The 20765-nt window shown below is 41.6% G+C and overlaps 5 protein-coding genes across 7 annotated transcripts; 3 read left to right on the top strand and 2 right to left on the bottom strand.

The window, feature by feature from the left end:
* Nucleotides 1-121: 121 nt before the first annotated feature.
* Nucleotides 122-1256, bottom strand: LOC144068328 (histone H1-like). The gene has a single exon (XM_077592772.1). The coding sequence runs from the start codon at nt 1194-1196 to the stop codon at nt 567-569; it is 630 nt and encodes a 209-aa protein (XP_077448898.1). The 5' UTR covers nt 1197-1256; the 3' UTR covers nt 122-566.
* A 621-nt stretch (nt 1257-1877) lies between these two features.
* LOC144068115 (alpha-1A adrenergic receptor-like) lies at nt 1878-8251 on the bottom strand. The gene is made up of 5 exons (XM_077592384.1): nt 7794-8251; nt 6577-6828; nt 5512-5893; nt 3402-3523; nt 1878-3330 (listed from the first exon to the last, which is right to left on the bottom strand). Exons 1-5 carry the CDS (start codon nt 8082-8084, stop codon nt 3022-3024), a joined length of 1356 nt encoding a protein of 451 aa, XP_077448510.1. The 5' UTR covers nt 8085-8251; the 3' UTR covers nt 1878-3021.
* On the top strand, nt 3085-16068 carry LOC144068116 (hepatitis A virus cellular receptor 2 homolog). 3 transcript variants are annotated; one of them, XM_077592386.1, is made up of 9 exons: nt 3085-3228; nt 10536-10679; nt 11055-11133; nt 13948-14110; nt 14239-14428; nt 14507-14661; nt 15112-15245; nt 15328-15436; nt 15818-16068. In XM_077592386.1, exons 2-9 carry the CDS (start codon nt 10675-10677, stop codon nt 15898-15900), a joined length of 918 nt encoding a protein of 305 aa, XP_077448512.1. In that variant the 5' UTR covers nt 3085-3228; nt 10536-10674; the 3' UTR covers nt 15901-16068. The 3 variants fall into 3 exon arrangements, with proteins under 3 accessions (XP_077448512.1, XP_077448511.1, XP_077448513.1); XM_077592385.1 differs by having other exon boundaries at nt 13945-14110; XM_077592387.1 differs by lacking the exons at nt 10536-10679; nt 11055-11133 and having other exon boundaries at nt 3092-3228.
* Nucleotides 16069-16217: 149 nt separating this feature from the next.
* LOC144068117 (hepatitis A virus cellular receptor 2-like) lies at nt 16218-19006 on the top strand. The gene is made up of 7 exons (XM_077592388.1): nt 16218-16352; nt 16730-17068; nt 17450-17506; nt 17679-17743; nt 17832-17922; nt 18116-18140; nt 18471-19006. The coding sequence occupies exons 1-7, from the start codon at nt 16319-16321 to the stop codon at nt 18607-18609; spliced, it is 750 nt and encodes a 249-aa protein (XP_077448514.1). The 5' UTR covers nt 16218-16318; the 3' UTR covers nt 18610-19006.
* A 125-nt stretch (nt 19007-19131) lies between these two features.
* nhp2 (NHP2 ribonucleoprotein homolog (yeast)) lies at nt 19132-20653 on the top strand. Its single transcript, XM_077592389.1, has 4 exons — nt 19132-19443; nt 19836-19905; nt 20046-20151; nt 20236-20653. Exons 1-4 carry the CDS (start codon nt 19257-19259, stop codon nt 20359-20361), a joined length of 489 nt encoding a protein of 162 aa, XP_077448515.1. The 5' UTR covers nt 19132-19256; the 3' UTR covers nt 20362-20653.
* Nucleotides 20654-20765: the final 112 nt, after the last annotated feature.

Below are 20765 nucleotides of genomic sequence, written 5' to 3'. Positions count from 1 at the left end.
CGGACGCGCTGACAGAAATTCAAATGAGCCAATGATGGCGTTGGAGGGAAATTTTCAAATTAAGCCCCGCCCTATTACTATCTAACGACTGTCTTTTGTGACAAGCTATTTTTTTTTAAAAAAAGGGAACGAGGACGTGAAAACATTTGTGTAAACCTCAATAAAATCGTGTCATTTTTCCATAGTATCTTCTGAAATATATTGCGTTAACATGCCATTTACACAGCACTCATTAAGTTTGGACGTCAAATGTATTTTGCACAATATGGTTAGTTGCGATGTTATCCTTTATAACGCACTGCCTTAATTCTATCAATGATATTGACCACGCTCTCTTAAAAAATATATCTTTTTAATTCCCATTCCTTTGTTTTGCACTTCGAATGGACTTTTACTGTACAAATATACGTGTCTTGTCTAAATCAAATAACATAGTCGATACTACTATTCTACTCAGTAATAATTAAGTCATTATTAAGAGAAAATGAGGACGACTCTTTAGTGGAAATTGTGGTGGCTCTTAAAAGAGCCTTTGGATGAGGACGAGTAGGAAGGAGTCAACCGATTCACTTTTTAGCCTTTTTGGGTGCTGCCTTCTTCGCCGCTTTCTTGGGTGTCTTCTTAGCAACAGGCTTCTTTGCTGCCTTTTTAACCTCTTTCTTGGCCGGCTTAGCTTTAGCCTTAGCCTTGGTCGGGGTCTTCTTGGGGCTGCTGGCTGGCTTAGTCTTCTTAGGCGTGGACTTCTTTTCAGCTTTCTTTGTTTTCTTCACCTGTTTGACGCTCTTCTTGCTGGGCGATGGCGCAGCTTTTTTCGCTTTGACGGGCTTCTTCGTGGACTTCGCGGGCGATTTCTTTACAACCTTGGGTTTTGGGGGAGCCCCTTCAGGTTTGGCCAGCTTGAAGGAACCAGAAGCGCCGACTCCTTTGGTTTGGATCAGCTGGCCGCTCTCCACGCACCGGAGGATGGTGCTATTGATGCGCTTGTTCTGCTTGGTCAGATCAACGCCTTTCTGGGTGGCCAGGATCTTCTTGATGGCGGTGGCCGAAGTGCCTTTGCGCTCCTTGGACGCCGCGATGATCTCTATGATCATCTTGGGGAGGCTGGGTCCCCCCTTGGCCACTACCTTGGCCGCCTTCTTCTTGCCTTTCGCCGGCGATTTGGTGGTCGCTGCGGCGGCTGGTGCTTCTTCTGCCATATTTGCTCTTGCGTTGTAGTCTGGATTCGGGACAAGCTGTCAACTTAATGCTGGTGCCGAGAGCAGGAGGCGGGACTTATAAGACGCATGAGAACCGTGGAGACTCAACTCCGCCGCCGTCCTGCAATCGTTGGGAAATGTGGGCGCACTTTTTGTGTTTTCTCTTCTATCTTTCACCCCCAAACTACACCGCGGATAAACATCCCCCGTCATCATTTTTACCTCAGATGAAAGATAAACCTCTAAACTGTACGCTTTTGTTTGGTTTTTGGTCGAAGACCGACTATTTTTCCCACTACGGCTGTCAAAGCTCTCTCAAAGTCAGTCGTTCGGAGTCGTACGCGGTCACTTTCCGTCACATTTTGTCCTCAAAACGAGTCAAAATGTGTCGCGATCGTCGCGATACTGCACCGGGCACGAGATGAGACATCTGAGTAGACATTCCGTTCAAATCCGCGTTCGCAACTTTTCGATTTTGTCTGTTACAGCCAAATTTGTGACGGGAGCAAACACAGCGTTTTTCGCGGTGACCCGGGGCGGTTACCGGACGTACACTTTACAAGTAGAAGGAATACCTGTAAGATCTTGCTCATAAGATGATATGAAGACATTGATTGAAATCCAAGTTCGTAATGATGGTCTGCTTTTTTTCTTTAATAGCCATCCGCCTCCCATGAACGCAAGAAAAACATGGAAACTCGTTCAAACGACATTGTGTTGACATTCTTGGCAGTATGACTTTGGATTGTGTACTATATATTTTGGGGGGTTCTAACAGTTCTGTGAAAAAAATAATCAAGTTCTCCAGTCCAAATGAATTTGACATCCAGCACCTTTTACTTGATTTCAATGAGTGCCCTATGAAGTACTTTTTTTTATTAATTCCACGAAAAAAATCATATTAGTTCCAATCACTGTTGTTACAGTATTTCATTTTCAATTTGATATTGATACTGAAAACATACATGAATAAATTACTAAAAAGAAATGTTTTTATTATTTTTAGCAAAATGCAAGAATGTACTTTACTATTACTGTTGACTCATTGGCTGCCAATGAATGACGAGTTGCATTCCCCAATGACATCAAATAAATAAACGAATAAACCAAACGTCTACAATTAGAACAATATGAAAGTTGATACCTTTGGCATTGAATCGCATAACCGGATACACCATTTCATACATCTTGACATTTTTGTTACATTTGACAACCCTAGCTCCAATTATGTACATAGCAATGTGAATATCCAATATTTTTTGCACGTTAATGTGTTTCAGAGCGCAGTAGGTTGGAAAATAATGGGGTAGTTTTAATATTTAAAGAAGAAAACCAACAATAACGTGTGCCAAATATGGCTGCTTCCATTGAACATATCAAATAACAATAGATTTAATCTATTTCACAGTTTTAATACAACCCAAACTGGTAATACTGTAAATTCCTTATGTCGTAAGACATTCACTTATCTACTCTACATTGTGATATATGTTCATAGCTCAACTCTCCTTTTCCTGTTAAATTATTTAATACTTTCATCGTCGATATGGACTTGATTGAAGTTAGAAGTAGTCCCTTCTTATTTATTTCAAGTCCATGTCCCCATGTTGCTCCTGAAACTGTTTATCCAATCGTTAAAGAAATGGGTGAAGCCACCATCACGTTGCTGTAAATATGAATATGAACACAAGAAAGACGTGCGTTGGAATCCACCAAGAAGCACCCCCAAGTGACCTCCAAGCTTGATTTCCCTTGTTTTAGATCCAAAATGGCCACCAAGTCTGAAAAAATTAATTCCACGGTCTTGTACAATCTCTTTGCCCTGCTATTTTTTCACCCCCATTTCTCGCCCGCCAGCTTCCCGGATGATCTGGGACGCCGGGGCGAGCCGCCGTCCTCCCGCGCTCGATCCCGGGAGGAGGTTACGGCCGGGGTTGTCCGAGGAGGACGTCCGAAGCGGCGGGAGCAGCTTGGGGGCCACGCACCGAGGGCTGTGGCTGATGGAGGACAGCGTCTGCTGGCTGCCGTTCAGGTAGGAGGAGTTGTTGGACCCTTTCTGGCATCGGTAGTTGTAGTACGCCTGCCAGCCTTGTCTTTTCCGCTTCCAACGGCAGCGTAGGATCCGCCCGAAGGCCTGTAGGTAGGACCAAATTCAGTTATTTATTTACTGGTCCATCCTGTTCGTTCATCACTCCGGCTTTTTACCTGCTTAAACTCACGGCTATAGCATGGGTAGATGATGGGATTCAGACAGCTGTTGAAGTAGCCCAGCCAGAAAATGACGTTGAAGAAAGTTTCGGGGGGACGCAGGTTTCTGTTAAAAGAAACTGAAAAACACCAGACCAAATCTGTTAAGGCCTGTTTAATGAGCGAGGTCACAACTCATCCGTCGCCATTGGCGCTGCTCGATGTCAATATATTTTGATTGAATGAGACCATCTTTTTGACAAGTTTTCTTTAAAAAAAAAAGTGTCCATTTTTTTGTCAAATGTTTTTAGTGAGGAAAATTCAGTCTTTTTACAGTTTTTAAATGGAACAAAATCGCAAAATATTCTCTTATTTTTGGGGGGGAATAATTAGAATAATAGTAAATAGTCTTAATTTTTTATGATTGGGAAAACTAGCTGAACATTCTTCAATTTTGGGTTAAGGGAAATTGACATGAATGTTATTTTAGCAAACCCTGAATTGGTTGCCAGGCAGTCGCAGCACAAAAGTATGGCGTTCACTCGTTAAATTTCGCACTTTATAAGGTGAATGACAAGTACTGCAGGGAAGGGACAGAATTTGCTCTCTCCTTTATCCAGTTTGGACATTAATCTACCCACTGAAAAGCCCAGTGACCTCCTGGCCAGGCAGGTGCCCTCATGTCGGAGGCCCTGGTGGGATTTCCGCAGATCGTCCGGGATTTGCGGCAGATCGCCATTTTATTTTTCCTAGATAACGCATCTGAATCCGTCCTCCGGCATGGACTTGTAAGGCCATGGCGTATTTCGGCTTGCCTCATCTGACTATATATGACAAATCCCGGCACGAAAACAGGCCGTCTGCCACCGTTACGAGTGCCTGGCATCCTCTATCTTCCCATGATGCATCACTGTCATCCCATCCCAAGTTTGGCATGTCTTTTCCTCTCACACAGGAAGGCTCTATTTTGGCTTCTGTTTGGGGTTTCGACCTTGTCCTCCTTTTTAAACATTGTGTGGCCACTCCACTCATTCACTGCCATAGACAGAAATGGACGTAAAATCCATTTGAACGATCTTGGGTCAAATTATGATTGAACGTTCAGCATAGTCTTGTCCAAAAATACTGTATGTATGCCATTAAATATGTTCAAATTAGCTTGACCAAGATCTGCAAGTCGTAAAAACAATGTTTTGCCGTAAAGTGAAATGATAGTTTTTTTTAACGGCTGGAAACTTTTGTTTTTTTTTTTAAACCAGAGTGCAGTTTTATTGAGCATGAAATGCAATTCACAACTCAGCAGAATGGAGGCACTTAAACTACAGAGGTCAAAGCGCAGCTATAAAACAATTTAAAATGCCATAGCAAAAAAGAAAAATAGCGATGTCTTCATAAATAATGTATATTTTTCATAAAATAGCCAGGCTTCATTTGAGCCCATCATCCGAGAGCAAGGGATTTTTCTCGAATTTCTAGTTTATGAAATATTTATACCAAAAGGAACATGTTTGCTACTGTTTAGCTGGTGATTGTTTTTTTCCCATTATTATTAAATCTGCTCAAACGTTGTGTCCAAATCTAATAGAGAAGCGTGCCGTTATGAAGCGGTGCTGCGTATGAATTAGATTTTTTTTTTTTGCAGATTGTAGAATTAACTCTTTAGGGTCCTATGTTTATATAGTGCCATAATTCTGGCAGGCCTGTCACTGATGCTATCTCTTGTTTTAATAGTTGAGTCCAGTCTAAAATAAGGAAAATATCAATAACAACGGGGGAAAAAAATAGAGCCAGATGTGATTACAGTTCAACTCTGACAAATGACTGTTCTAGGTCATTTAACGAACAACTTTATCTCATTTATTTTAAGTATCATGAGATATTTTTTGTTTAACTAAAAACATATTCTCGGCAATACTTTTTTTTTGCACTGAGCAATTAATTAATCAGCCTTTAGACAAAATTAAATTGGACCTCAAGGATTGATAGATACGGATACGTGCCATATAACTACCAACCTTCAAGATGATCGATTTATCAATGGAGAAAAAAAAATAAGGTTCACTTGGAAAACAACAACCATCTTTTGGTCACTCTATAATCATGACTATCAATGTTGAGGGATACGTACTAATGGGAAGAGCCAGGAAGAAGGGCAACCAGCAGAGGATGAACATTCCCACCACCACGCCCAGCGTCTTGGCCGCTTTCTTCTCCCTGGAGAATTTGAGCAGCTTGACGGTCAGCGTGCTGCGCCCGGCCGAGCCGGCCTTGGAGCCGGCGCACAGATCCTGGATCTGCTGATTCCGGCAGTGGATCCTCAGGGTCAGCTCGTTGGAGTCTTGCTGCCGCTCCTTCATCACGCCGGCCTCCAGGTTCTTGGTGGTGCGCTTGGCCACCACGTAGACGCGGCAGTACATGGCCAGGATGACGGCCAGGGGGATGTAGAAGGATCCAAGTGAGGAGAAGAGGGCGTAGAAGGGCTCCTCGGTGATCACGCACTCCGTGTCGTCCTGCAGGGACCATGACAGAGTCATCAGTTGGTCTGGATACTGGACGTCCACTCCATATGAGCTAGTAGGGCCGGCATCCAATGAACAAACGTTCAATTGCTGTCGGTGTTTTCTTTATCTCAAAGAAGCTAAATCCGTTTTCCGGATACTAATGTTCATCCGCCTATAAGTTAAAGCTCATTTAGAGTGTGTTTATTCATTCATTTTCTCACAAGGGTCTGTGGAGGGTGCTAGAGCCTATCTCAGCTGATGATGGACACCATAAATTGGTGGATAGCCAATCGCAGAACACAAGAAGACAAAGGACAACCATATAGGATCCCGCTCAATGTTCAATGAATGTTCAAGGAGCTCAGCATGGATGTTTTGGGGGTGTGGGAGGAACCGGTACACGGTCGATTGGTCGCCGGTCTTTTGGTCGCCGATCTTTTGTTCGCCCGTTGTTGCGGTCGGGGCGACCAAAAGACCGCCATCAAAAGACCGGCGACCAAAAGACCGGCGACCAAAAGACCGGCGACCAATCGACCGCACACGGAGGAACCGGAGTACCTGGGGAAAGCCCACGCAGACCCATGGGGAGAACATGCAAACTCCACCGGGGAATGAAAGGAGATATTACGCTGGTTCAGGAATAGCACCGTTAATTTGAGGGCAGTTCCATTTTTAAGAGGTGAGCCACTCACGTGCGAGGGCGGTTGCTTCCAGCCCAGCAGCGGGCCAATGGAGATGACGATGGCCAGGATCCAGACGCCCAACATGGCGAGCAGCGCACGTTTCTCCGTCACGATGACCGGGTACTGCAGCGGATAGCGAACGCCGATGTAGCGGTCGATGGAAATGACGCACAGCGACATGATGGAGGCCGTGCAGCACAGGACGTCCACCGCCGCCCAAATGTCGCAGAAAATGCGACCGAAGACCCAGTAGTTCAGAATCTACAAACGGAGGAAAAGAAAATTGCCGAACGTTTATCATCACACCACCCATAAAAATGTGTACGTAAACATGACAAGTGGTGGAATTGTGAGATTTAAGTCATATGTCATATTCCCAAATTTAAGTTTTAATTAATGTTCTGGTTACTTGCAGTGGATCGGAACTGCACTTTGACTTATAAAGTGTGGGGGTGTGCTTACATTTTGGACCCTATGATGCCATTTAGGGTCACCAAGATTTCTTTTTTGGCACTTCTTTAAAAAAAAAATCTTGCGGGGGCTAAGATCTTTGAAATTTTAAGTCAACATGCTTTTAATCACTTGCCTATGTGCTTTATAACAAAGTATGTATACACAGGATGACCAAAGCGTTTGAAAGATGACATTGCTTTAAAATCCAGTAAATAATGAGTATTGAAGAAGTATTCAATTTAATCTACCAACATGGCTAACAAGAATAAAATTGAGTTTTAATAGTGCCTTCAAAAAATATTTAGCATGTAATTTACTCATCTTAGTTATCTTGTAACATTTTCTCATAATCATTGAAATCAAATGTAGAAAATATCATACTATATTAATCATTTTAAAATGTATGGAATTATGACTGAAGATTTGGTGTCATTTGCATAGCAAATGTTAATACTGTGGTTACACGACCCAAATTGACATCCTTTTATGTCAATGCTTTTATGGAATCATTTTATTTATTTACCGAAAAAACACATAAATTAAGAATGTTTTTTTTCTTCTAAAAAAGACTCACTCAGTGCCAATGACCATTTTCATGCATTTATAATTTTCACAAGGCATTAGGAATGTCTAAGACTTCTATACTGAATTCCAATTTTCCCATTTTTCTTTCTCTTTTTTTACCATTGTAAATAAAATAATGACTCAAAAGTAATAAAAACAAGTGAAAAGAGCAGTCGCACATTTCCTTGTCATTTGCGAAAGCAGCGCACCTCTAGCGTGGCGGACACGGGAAGCACGGTGGTGCTGAGCAGCAGGTCGGCGATGGCCAGGTTGATGATGAAGTAGTTGGTGGGCGTCCGCAGGTGGCGGTTGCACACCACCGACAGAATGACCAGCAGGTTGCCCACGATGGCGAAAGCGATGAAGGAAGCCAGCACCACGCCCACCGGCACCGCTCTCATCAGGTCCGGCGGCGCGTGCTTGCTGCCGTTGCCCGTGGCGTTGGAGTCCGGCGGAGGCGCCTGCCAGCCGCTCCAGGAGCCGTTGGCCCGCAGGCTCATGATCAAAAGCGGGACCCGCTCTTTAATCCGGATGCGCCGGAGGGTCCGCTGCCTAGCGGATTCTGCCTCCCGTCGGTCCGTTTCCACCCCGGGCGGTCGATCGCTCACCCGCTCGGGCTGCCGGTGCGCCTCTGCGGCACTAAAGTGTGCGTTCGGTGGCCAGTGGGGGAGACTTGTGTCCTTTTATGGGCCAAGTCTTTTAATGTGGGAAAGTTCCGACGAGGGGAGGAGAAAAGAAGAGAGATAGAGAGCGAGACCAAGAAAGAGAGAGAGAGAAAGAATACATCCTGATGGAATCAGAATCAAGTGGGCATCTCTAGAGCGGATGCCGCACTGTGCATCATTAACCCTTTTGGCCAAACGCTGCCATGATGGATGCATCATCACGTCACCAAACGGACCTTGTGTGCTACAAATCACAAGTTCCATGGTCGTTGGTTGGATTTCCAATTTCGCAAATAGACAACAAAGGTCTTTGGATTCAGGTTCAAATGCGTCCAGGCTAAAAAGGTTAAACTACAGTTCAAATAGACGGTCATTCAATTAATCTCTTAATTTCTTTTTTTTTTAAATGATGCTCAAATTTAGAATTACACTCAGTAAAGTATGTATGATTCACAATACCACAATAACAGTATCACGATCATATAAATAATAGGTTATTCTCTCTAACTGTGTTTGTTTGTTTGTTTGTTTGTAGTTTGGTGAACCAATTATATATTCCGTATATACGTGTGTATACTATTTTACTGTATGTATTTGTACTGTGTGGCCAATTTGTTATCAGATGTTGCACTTCATTCCTTCAACTGATGCTCAAATTTAGAATTACACTCAGTCAAGTATGTATTATTCACAATATCATGATAACAGTATCACAATGATATAAATAATAGGTTATGGTCTCTAACTATGTTTGTTTGTTTGTAGTTTGGTGACCCAGTTATATATTCAGTATATACGTATGTGTATACTATTTTACTGTATGTATTTGTACTGTGTGACCAATTTGTTATCAGATGTTGCACTTCATTCCTTCAACACAGCAACATTCATATAAAAGGGGGCACAGAGCACAAATAGGGGTTAAAGCAAAATATATTTCAAACAGAATTAACATTCGGGTTTTATACATGGGTGACCTAAACACAAAAAGTGATGTCATATGTCTCGATTATGATATTACAATTTCATTTTTCTTACAATTAATCGTTCTTTTGAAATATGGCTTTTAATGTTTTGGACTCTGAGTGTATATAGTAAAAAGTATATCAATCATGTTACTCATCAAAAACAGGAATTTTTGAGATGTGCATTTTTTTGTGTGTGTTCCCACGACCCCCCGTGTTGCCATGGTACCAAAGTGTCTGTCGGCCAAGTGTTTCAAACAGAGAGGAATTAACACAATTATTATGGCGTAGTTTGATATTCAACAATAGTGGATCTTTAAAAAAAAAAGCATGCCGGTTTAGCTCAAGTCTCCACGTTTGCTTGTGTCCCGTGGGCCCCAATTGGCCCCTGGGCTGCAAGTTTGAGAGCCTCCTCCTATACGATTATTTAAAAAAAAAAAAACGAGTTTAGTGATTTATTTGATAAGGTTAAAGCAGAGGAACCCGAGTGCGCCGACAATCGCAGACAATCACACACGCGCGCCGAGGCGAAACTGAGCTTTTACTGCTCGGCTGTGTTTACGTCTGAAGCCATTAACGGACGTTTAAATGCGTCAGATGTCAGGCGGCCTGTCAGAGGTGACCAGTCGGACGTGCGCGTCTCCGTCGAGACCTTCCGGGTAGCGCAAATACGCCTCCATAGAAGGTCAGCGGCTCAGGTTTTGATTTGGGTGGAATGTGAGGAAGAATTTTTCAGCGCAATCCAGCTCAAAATGGACGTCTGGCATCGAAACATGAGCGTTCGCCGACAAATTCCAAAGAGCAGAATGTTTGTTTATATATATATTAATCCTATATCCTAGACATCCAATCCATTTTGACTGGGAGGCGTGAATAAACAAGCGTTTGTTATTGTTCCCGATCCCCATCGAAATGGATTGGACGTCTCGCGCCATCCGTGGCAGCCAATGGGTTAACTGCCAGGCTAACCTTGGCAACATTTCCCCTAAATTTCAACGCTGCATTCCTATCGTTTTGCAAAAAATAACTCTGTAGTCATCATTAAATTCCACTTTTATTAGCGTTTTCAATAGTCACACACGCGACGTAAAAACAAAATCGTTCATCCGGCGTGCTGAAAGGATAAATAAAAAAAATAAAAAAAGGAAAACCACCAAATTTGGAGATACCTGCAGGATCAAGCTCCAAATTTAGCCTCTTGCTCTCCTTCACGCTGACCCGGCGGAGACGCGAACCTCAGTTCTTGGATAAACTCTCCGCCGTGAAAGTTATTTGTTGTCTTTCCCTCTTGGGTGCAGTTTGTCTTCCGTTGTCCCGGCAGGGCCTGAGTTATGGCGACGGGGAGCGGTTGCCGGGGCAGCCGGTGGGAGTTGGAGCGCTGATGGATCCAAGAGCGTGAGGACGCTGAGGGCAAAAGAGCAGTCATCCCTTTTGACAACATTTGTCGATGCCTGCTCTCTATGCGGTTTGTTGTATTTTCTCGCATATAAGCCATATTTGTAACTCAAAAATAATGTTGACTGAATCCAGGGTACGGCTTATATGCGCACAAATTAGACTCGACTTGCACGAAACTGCAAAGTGACAAAGACCAAACGCCATAATGCAAGACATTGCAGCTGATACGCTCATTTATTTCATAATAGTAAAAAGATAAACAGATGAAATGCTAAATAAGAATGTGTATGAATGAAATTCAAGAAAAAAAACATATGTTGCATAAAACGTCCGCAAATCCCAATAGCTGTTAAGGCTGATCGAAGGTCTTGCGGTCGATCATTTAAAATATCAGCCTTGATACCTGCGTAATGTGTATCTCATGTTGTTATTGCACCCATAGACTTGGTGAACGTTGGACCGCTATGGACACACTTCCTGGTTGCACTGCTCACTTCCTTTTTGAATTTGTCTACTTGCAGGTAACCCTCTTTCAATTCATACAGTATCTCAGAAATACCACGTCCGATGATGTTTCTTAAGATTTTCCCTTCAAAGTAACACATTTGTACTTCCTACTAAAACCATAAATATGGAGGTGAAAATTGTCAATCACGGGGACGGCTTATACGAGAGAAATTGTAAAATCAACGATTTTAAGGCATTTTTAAGGGGATGCCTTATACACAGAGGCGGCTAATATGCGAGAAAATACGGTACTTGGATTGAATGACCACAAATATACACTCTTGCCCAATCGGGAGTCTTAAAATGGTATCGGCGTGACACTAGTTGTTAGCGGAATTGTCATTTGTGGGTTGAAGTAGCATTTCGAACAGTAAAATTGCATATCCGGTGAAGGTGTTGATGAACTTTTGAATGGGTTGGACACGTGCATGCGGCTCTTTTGTCCGCCCCCGCCACGTTATTAGCATTTTCCAGAGCGTGCGTTTGTTAGCGAGATGCTAATTCGGCCCGCGGAGAACACCACGTAGATGTCATAATGAAAGGGACAAGAATAGGCAGATGGTGGAAGAGGAACAACAGGAGGACAGAGAACACAACAGAAGGATGGCAGGGTTTTATATCTACGGCTACCGTGGCAACGGGCATGTGTGAATGGCGCCCCAAGACTGTTTTGCACTCCCATAAAATCGATTTGATTGACGCCTGATGAACTACGTGCCTTTTTTGACGGCAAGGGATGTCCAATATGTTATGTTATTAACCCTTTGGAGGACAATTATTCTGATTGGCTGCTATTGACCCTGCTAGACGTCCAATCCGTTTTTACTTCCGTCCCATTCAATGGTATTTTTAATGTACGAGTAATTTATTTTTTATGAATCGAAACAGGAATTAACTCAATAAACTGTTGTTTTTAAATATAAATAGAATTTAATGCCACTTATAATGACAGATGTCCAATTGCGTTTAATATCTGTATTTTTGAAGAGACTTGACAAATGACTAAGATGATTATGGCGTGCATATTAATGTTGTTTAGCAGCAGGTGGAGGTCATCTTGGAGATGATGAAGAGAAGTCCAGCTGGAGCTTTGAAAAACAGCCCAAAATTGTCTTTTCCTTTAAAAAAAAAAGATGGCTTTCTGCCATAAGCACACACTCAACTATTTTTAAGTCCCACTGAGAACTTTTCAGATGCGTTCATTTTTATCTTCTGCATTGTACACTTAACCCTAGCTTTATGAAATTCAATGTTTATACTACAGATTTAATCCCAACTTTGATGTAAAGTGGTGCTAAATCCCTCCCGTAAAACCGTTACCAGCACCGTAAAGAACTGGATCTGCAGTTTCTATCAAGTTTACTTACTGTCAACCTGTAAGTCATGAAGGAAATAATTGTGGGTTTATTCTTAACCCTTTATAGGCCACTCACTGAAATCATTGGATGCAATTGAAAAAAATGTTTTTTTGTTCTTTAGAAATACATGCAAGAAAAGCCAAAAGATTTTCAAAAATAAACACTAATTGAATTATTAGTGCGTCGTTGCGAGCCATTAACAAGAATAAGTTAGAATGGATTGGACAGCTAACTTTTTGACCTTCATTCTTACTTTCAAAAAATGACATTTTATTTCACCTTCTTATTGATGCTGATGATGTAACAATATTTTATTTTTCCCAAGGTGACGGAAGGTGACACCATGTTCCTTGACACAAATTAGTCATATTGTTGTTTTGTTTTCACGGGCATGCACACAAACATGGCGATGCACATTGATTTCCTTCAGGCTTTAACCTCCTAAATTGTGAGGATGGATGTCACTCGCCTCATATTCTTGTGACGTGCTTTTTTCTCGGGGGTCAGTAACGGACAACATTTTTTGGGGATTGATATTAACAATCAATTGACCCATTTTTTTCTATGTACGGTAAAAGCACGTTCATCAGCGAGGCCATAAAGAATAGCTGAAATTCACTTCAAACACATTTAAACTCATGAAACATGTGTTGAAATGCAATTTCAGTACAGGATAATAGTAAGTAATTGTCATGTAAAAAAGGACTGGAAAAAATACGTACTATAAATGGATTTTCTGATACTTTGGTTAATAACCAACCGTTTTAACGTGGTTAGGATTCAGGCAGGAGGCTAATATGAATGCTTACTTTGTAAATTCGCAGTTAATTCACTGGATTTCTGACATTTATGAAAACCCGTGCTGTTGGAAAATTTGTTGAAAAACGCCATTTATAGCTGTTTCAAGTGTGCGTGCATGTGTGTGTGTTTAAAGTTATTGGAACTGAAGTTATGCAATAGTTGTTGGAGTTAGCAATGGCTTCTTACGCCATGAATGGAGCACATTTTTAGCCGGTTACTAAATCAGATGCAATAAAACAGCACTAGAGGGCAACAAAGCAATACGGATAAGTAAAAGTAGTTTGTCAGCGGATGATATAACGCATAAAATATATATATATAGTATATTAAAAAACGGGCATCAAAATGTTCATTGTTTTTTGGTCCGGTTCCCACCAGGACCAAGATGAGTCCGTGTTTCGTTACCCAACCCATCTTGTTGGTTTGATGCCAAAAATCATATCGTCTATATGTCCAATGCAGAAATTGAGTCAATAAAGTTGTGTTTGTCTTTCCATTTTCAGAAATCCAATTAGACAGGAATGAACCCTAACATGAGAATGTCTGACCTTTGACCTCTGACTGTTTTCTTTCCAATCGCAGATGATAATGAGATGGGCAGATGTAAAGCCACTGAGATTTTTTGTGTCCTTGTCTTCCTTTGTTTTTTTTGTTTTGTTTGACCAGCAGAAAAACTTTCTAAAAATACCATGGAATGGAAAAGGGAAGTGGCAATCGTTAGCGAGCCGTCTGGTCGCCACTCTTGGCGTAGACCTCTCTTGCGGGAACACGGCGACGACCAACATGTCAGCGCTGCTCCAGCTTTGCTTTGCCACCTGCGTCGCCGGGACAGGTGAGTACCGACTGGAAGTGAAAGCTGACGAACGTTCATTTGCCGCCAGCCATCCTTGTCCAAACGCATCGGCCTTCGATCGTCTTGAATGTAAGACGACTTCAGATATTTACATTTTTTTCTTCAAGTGATTGCCGGTTCCGCTGAGACAGTGGTGGGCTTGGAAGGCCGAAGCGTGGCGCTTCCGTGCCGCGTGACGGCCGCCGAAAAAAGGGGCGTGCACGTGTGCTGGGGGCGTGGCCAGCCGGCCGTCTTCTCCTGCCACAACACCTTGGCCCACATGGCCGGCCGACGTCTGATCTACAGGAGGTCCTTCAGGTATAGTCCACGACTACGAGTCCCACAATGCTTTGCTGCGTTTTCCAGGCTCCGCCCCCTCTCGTTCCTGGAGCGCAGGTACTCGGTGTCTTGGGGCACGAGAGACGCGCTCTCGCCGTCGCTGTCCATCTTCAACGTGCAAACTTCCGACTCGGGATTGTACCACTGCCGGGTTGAGCTGCCCGGACTTTTTAACGATCAAACCTTCTCCGTTCTCCTCATCGTCGCCAAAAGTCAGTTTATCGGATGGACGAGGGTTAATAATTCGTAAAAATGCTGGTTCGGTATGAAGGAGCAAGGGCGCCAAAATGAATTGTGTTTTATTTCTGTGATTATTTATCTCTAGATGTGTTTCAAATTTGATTGAATTTGCCTTCACAACTTTATTTTGATAGATTTTAAGTTTTAATTAAGCCCGGGGAGTCGTTTCGTCGTTACGAACGAACCGTACAAATTAAACGGCTGATTAAATACAATCAAAATTGATCCATACAAGTCCATGTTGCAATATAAAAGTGAGCGCACAACAATAATATTAAAACAATAAATAAATGAAATGTGAAATTTAATGAATACAACCCAACATAAACATAAAAACTGAAGTTGACATTTCATTTTGGCAATCTTGGTCCTTCATAGTCCAGTTTTACATAGAGTTGAAAAACCCAAAACTTTGCTTCCAGGTGAAGGGAACCTGAACGCACCGCCGACGACGCAAAGTACGGGAGTGGAGACTGGAAAGGATGTGACGGAGAGCGTCATTTGGTGGGATAGCACGATAGACGACACAATCGGACCCGTGGTTGCTCAGGTTCAGGTATACAGACGACAGAAATGGCTGTCGGACGTCCACCGTTTGTGGTATTTTTTATATCCTAACGCTCTTGTCCGGGTGACAGACGGCCGTCGGCAAGAAAGACGTCTTCGATCTGTGGATGTTCCTGGGAATCACGCTCAGGAGCGCCTTTATCGTCTTCATCCCCGCAGTGATCCTGACAGCGGCCTATAGTTCGTACACAATTTGGGGCTCATTTGGGTCATTTGGGGAAGCCTCATCCCTTAACGTTCAATGGAAAATTCCCAAATGAAAATTGTTCTTCATTATTTAAACTGGGTGGTGTAAAATTAAATCCAAATCTCAGATTTAATTTTTTTACCCCCCAAAAATATGATTTACATTTTCTCCCCTATCCCCAATTCCATTTTTTAAGGAAACGATGAGAACAAAAAGACAGTGAAAGGTCAAAATTAGTATGACCCATTATTAGGCAATCATTGAATTCAATGGTGTCCATTATTGTGATATCTCTTGATCAAATGTCTAAAATGAAATCTTGACTTATTTCCCCTATTTTCAAATATTTGCCTTTTCTTTTCTCTTGGCTGCAGGGATTTGGAGGACCAATCTAAAGGCACTTACAGACAGCCACAGGAACCAATCAGAAGAGGCAGAAGCAGACGTATATGTGTAAAAATGACAGGACCCTCATTTTTTCGTCCCTATTCATGTTTAGTTCATAAAATGTAGTACTTTTTTTTAAATGTATTGCCTTTTTGGACAGTCATCATTCATTTATTCCTTCGTCCCAGTCCAAAATGGGATTTTAAACTATAAAGACTGCATGGATTTAACATGTCAACATGTTTGTATTTTGGTATACTTATCTTAGATCAGAATTGAGTCACAGTGCTATTGAGTATAAGGAAATGAAACCAGCAAGTTTAGGCGTCACAGGAAGAGGACTGAGCTAAAAAAATGAAGTCATGCTGCCTTCCAGTTCACGTTGACAAATCAAAAGAGGACGGGGGGGGCAAAAAAAATCGTGTGGCGATAACCAGCCCAACTCAGCCGATGATGAGACAGATCATTCTCACTGATGCCGCAAGAAAATGAGGACTTTATTGCTATATCTCCTCCTTTCAGGTATCGTGCTTATTAAATATTGTCATATTTTTTTCAAGTATTTTCACGATCGTCCAGGAATATGATCATTAACTCTTTTTCTCAAGGCCACATTGGCCTTATTTGTAATACAAGTGTGACCTACATGAACTAATATATAACATCCACATACATGTGGATACCAGGCTTTAATAACAATAATGATGTAACATTTTTCTTATTGAATAACTATATAGTATATATTTATGAATGATAAATGAATGCAATGTTATGGAAAACATTGAGTTGATTTTATAATGAATCAAAAGAAACATACTGTGTTCATGGCTTTCAATAAGACTTTTAAATTGTCATGTAATGTACAATACTTCTGCTAAATGTACATTTGTGTTGTTCAGTTTACGAGTCTGCCGCCGAGCGAGTGGTGGGAGTCCAAGGTCAAAATGTCACGCTGAAGTGCACGTACGACGTGAAAACACACGGACGTCTCTCGGCCTGCTGGAGTCGCGGAGTTTTGCCGTACAGTCGCTGTGGCAAGTCCATCGTGGACACGGATGGCCACAGCGTGATAATAGAGAGCGGCAGGTACAGGATGCTAGGTCGGCTGCAGGACGGAGACGTCTCCTTGACCATCCTGGACGTGGAGAAAGAGGACGGCGGACTCTACGGCTGCAGGGTGGAGATCGCTGGTCCGTTTAATGATGAGAAACACATCATTTCGCTGACCGTGGAAGACGGTGAGGAATCGAAACAATGTGGTTTTGAAGCTTTTTCCTTTCTACACCGTCAAAAATATCATTAACTGTATTTTTAAGTCGCTGCTTTTAGTCAGAGGATAAAGAATATGTGCTTGTGAGTATTGTTGGCGTCTTTCAAACTTTGAAAATTTAAAATTCTGCATAGCAACAAGATATGATGAAAATACAAAAGCAAATTGTTATAATAAAAAAAATCCATATAAACTGAAAACTGGTAGCAATTATTTTAAAAAAAATAGCTACTAGTTTAACTCCACTGTTGTAATTTTTAACTCGTTGGAAACCACGCATAATGATAGACACCCAATCCATTTTGTTTATATTTCCGACATTTTTTTTTAACTTTTTATACTTTTTCAGCTCCTGAACCTACCAGTTACGAGACATCGACGTGGAGCGGCGCTGCCTTTCACACATGTATGAAAATACTGCACATAAGATCATAACTTCAATTTTGGAAAATATTGTTCCCAATTGCAATTTAGCAGAAAATAAGAACAAAGTATATGACCATGCTTTTGTATCTGTAAATACCAAAAAAAAGCAACGGCTAAAAGAAAAAGCTCCACTTTCACATCCTTTTTTGCAGCTCCGACCTACTTTTCGAGGGACCTCCAAACTTCTTCTTCATCAATCAACATAATCACAAGCAAGGTTAGACTCAACCATTATTTTTGATGGAGGAAGTTATTTTGAATGTATGTTTTTTTATTATTATTTATGTGTGTGTCCTCATGTACAGAAGCTGAGCTTCTCTCAGTGGATGATTCTACTAGGAGTAATTTTGGGGCTGATTCTCATCGTGACGGCCACCATTATTGTTTACGTCGTGGGTAGGTGTCTCCTTCCAGGTCCTTAGCCTTTGTGGTTTTGGGTTTGAGAATCCTCTTTATGTTAATTGTGACTATTATTGTAATACTTGTCACTAAACCATTCCAAAAAAATGGCTGAAAAGCGGCAACTAACAACAAACTTTGATCCAAGTTCAGTTTAGAGTTCAGTGGAATTTTTTTTTTCTGTCTTTAGGTAAAAGTCAGCAAACCACCAAAATGTAAGTAGTGCTGTCTGACTCACCACATTTTGGTTTTTTTTTTATATGTTTTAAATGCTGACAGATAAAATGAGTCATGTCGTATAGATGAACTGAGATAAACCCTGTGAATTTGTGCTGGTAAAATTGCAATAGTAATTGACATTGAAAAGGTGAAAAGTTTAACTTGAATTGACTTTTTGACCTTGAACAATAGGTTCTTGATTTTTGACTACTTTAATCCTAAAATCATCCTACCTTTTCCTTAAGGACTCAATTTTTTCTTGATGTAATGACTATAATTTCGATGGTCAATACCATTCTTGTGATCTTTCTACATCTGTGCTTCAGTCATGGGTGCTTTAATCCGTTCGGCCATTCGGTGCGCTTCAACTCCTCTTCGTCATCTCGTCACGTCTACCAGCAAGCTACAGCTGTAAGCAATATCTACCAGATGGAAGCAGATGAAGAATATGACGTTGTACGCTGACGCTTTGCCTTCATCAGAACATCTCATCATTCCAAAACCAACAGCAGGATTTTTTTAGTTTTCCGGGCATCCTACACACACACACACACACACACACACACACACACACACACACACACACACACACAATGGGATGTCCGCCATGGCCAGAAGCAGCTTCTGTGTTTTTGTGCTTCTCCTGATGTCAAATGCCTCGGCATCACAGTCAAGTGTTCACTGTAAAAACCCATCACAAAATTATAATGTCTTTGCTCTCTTTTGTGCATTCAATCTTGAAATGAATTATACACATGATTCAAATGATAAGCTGTAGCATTTTATTGATGAACTAACTCATTGGCTGCCATTGGACATCTTCAGATGTGAATTTAATACATAGACAGAACAAAATGTAAATCATAGCTTTGTGTATTTCTTTCAAGGCTAATATGTGGTGGATTTATTTGTTACAATTGCCTAAAGATAACTAATGAATTACTAGTCTCAAACCGTCATTACACTCCGATCCACTGGGGGGCGCGGTGGTCATTTTAAACAGCACGTTTAAGACGAATAAGAAGCCACAACACATGTGTGCAGCGCTGTACAATTAGCATAGCTTCATTTTCATAGCCATAACCCCACTTAATTATTTTTAAAAGTAAACCATGACGAAGGTGAAGAAGGAAAAGTCGGCTCCCGTCGAGGAGGTCGAAGCCGAAGCCCAAGTCGAAGCCCAAGCCGAAGCCAGTAATGGGAGATCTTACCAGGATTTGATCGCCAACGTGAACGCCATCGCGCAGCCTCTCGCCACCAGAAAGCTCAGCAAGAAACTCTACAAATGCGTCAAAAAGGGTAAAATGACCATTTGAAGTGATGTTTTACTCAATTCTTTATTTAAATTTCGAAGCTTTAACTTACAAAGCTCCGTAATTCCAAGAAAATGCTAATAACGTTCATAAACTAACCAGAGTTGCTTTCAAAGGTAATTGTTTTACATTGATCAGTCATTTTTGCGTATTACCACTCAAACTAAACGTCCAATCCCTTTTAATTCACTCCGGCCACCATTGACGGTGAGAGACGTCCAATCCATTTGGACTGGCAGCGATCGTACGATTCCAGGCTAATAATGGGTTGGACGTTTAGCTCGTCAATGGCAGGAAAACATCATTCGCCAGTGTGGTTTAGCTAAACTTTTTTTTTTAAGTTGAAAATGCATTTGAATGTATTTTGCGCCTTTACAGCTTCCAATTTGAAGAACATCCGCAGAGGGGTGAAAGAAGTTCAGAAGTTTCTTAGAAAGGGAGAGAAAGGGTAAGTCCCATTGACATTGGTGCTTTGTCTTCAGAATTTTGTTCCAAATTTATTTTCTGCTTGAAATGAATGGAAATAGGAGAGTTTAGGAGTCAACATAGTATTTTTTCTTAACTGAAGCTGTTTTCTATTTGGCACAGAATTGTGCTGTTTGCAGGAGACACGCTGCCTATCGATGTCTACTGCCACATGCCAATCATGTGTGAAGACAGAAGGCTACCTTACGCTTACGTTCCCTCCAAAATGGTGAGCTTTGTTAGCAGAAGAGCAATTCTACCTCTTCGTTTACAACCAATAGGCTTTGTGGCTCATCTTTTGCCATTTGTGCAGGATTTGGGTGCGGCGGCGGGCTCCAAGAGGCCCACTTGCGTGATCCTGATCAAACCTCACGAAGACTACCAAAAGGCGTACGACGAGTGCCTGGAAGAAGTGACCAACATGCCCAAACCGCTATGAGCTCTACGTGCTATGGGACAAGGACACCTACTAGGAAAAAGTTGGGATATGATAAGATGTTTCATTTTACAGATTAATAGTGGATACCTTTCTGTTGTGCTTTATGTTTTGTGTATTTTCGTATCAATATATACACACTGAAACATGCTCATTCATTCCCACTCCAAATGGATTAGATGTCTAGTTAGACCCAAATAATGGCTTTCACTCCAAGACATTATTTTTTTTTCTTACTTGATGAAGCTGTTTTCTGAAATTCTACTGGTTTTAATTAAAAAAAAATGCAGCAGGATATAGTCGTTGCAATCATTATGATACTTTTTGTTACCAGGTTTGAATGTTAAACATTTGATTCAATTTCATGTGGAAAAAATATAATTCCTAGAGACATCAGTGATAGATAA

The sequence above is a fragment of the Stigmatopora argus genome, chromosome 22, assembly GCF_051989625.1.
Source record: "Stigmatopora argus isolate UIUO_Sarg chromosome 22, RoL_Sarg_1.0, whole genome shotgun sequence".
NCBI lineage: Eukaryota > Metazoa > Chordata > Actinopteri > Syngnathiformes > Syngnathidae > Stigmatopora > Stigmatopora argus.
Note: the sequence above shows the minus strand (reverse complement) of the source record. Positions and strands in the feature narration are given on the sequence as shown.

Coding starts and splice junctions, on each gene's coding strand:
- LOC144068328 (XM_077592772.1), bottom strand. CDS start 1,196: ATGGCAGAAGAAGCACCAGCCGCCGCAGCGACCACCAAATCGCCGGCG.
- LOC144068115 (XM_077592384.1), bottom strand. CDS start 8,084: ATGAGCCTGCGGGCCAACGGCTCCTGGAGCGGCTGGCAGGCGCCTCCG. Junction 6,829..7,793: donor CCGTGTCCGCCACGCTAGAG/GTGCGCTGCTTT, acceptor CTCCGTTTGTAG/ATTCTGAACTACTGGGTCTT. Junction 3,524..5,511: donor CTTCCTGGCTCTTCCCATTA/GTACGTATCCCT, acceptor GGTGTTTTTCAG/TTTCTTTTAACAGAAACCTG.
- LOC144068116 (XM_077592385.1), top strand. Junction 15,246..15,327: donor CCGTGGTTGCTCAGGTTCAG/GTATACAGACGA, acceptor TCCGGGTGACAG/ACGGCCGTCGGCAAGAAAGA. Junction 15,437..15,817: donor GATCCTGACAGCGGCCTATA/GTTCGTACACAA, acceptor TCTTGGCTGCAG/GGATTTGGAGGACCAATCTA.
- LOC144068117 (XM_077592388.1), top strand. CDS start 16,319: ATGAGGACTTTATTGCTATATCTCCTCCTTTCAG. Junction 17,923..18,115: donor CATTATTGTTTACGTCGTGG/GTAGGTGTCTCC, acceptor TTCTGTCTTTAG/GTAAAAGTCAGCAAACCACC. Junction 18,141..18,470: donor AGTCAGCAAACCACCAAAAT/GTAAGTAGTGCT, acceptor TCTGTGCTTCAG/TCATGGGTGCTTTAATCCGT.
- nhp2 (XM_077592389.1), top strand. CDS start 19,257: ATGACGAAGGTGAAGAAGGAAAAGTCGGCTCCCGTCGAGGAGGTCGAA. Junction 19,906..20,045: donor CTTAGAAAGGGAGAGAAAGG/GTAAGTCCCATT, acceptor TATTTGGCACAG/AATTGTGCTGTTTGCAGGAG. Junction 20,152..20,235: donor CTTACGTTCCCTCCAAAATG/GTGAGCTTTGTT, acceptor CCATTTGTGCAG/GATTTGGGTGCGGCGGCGGG.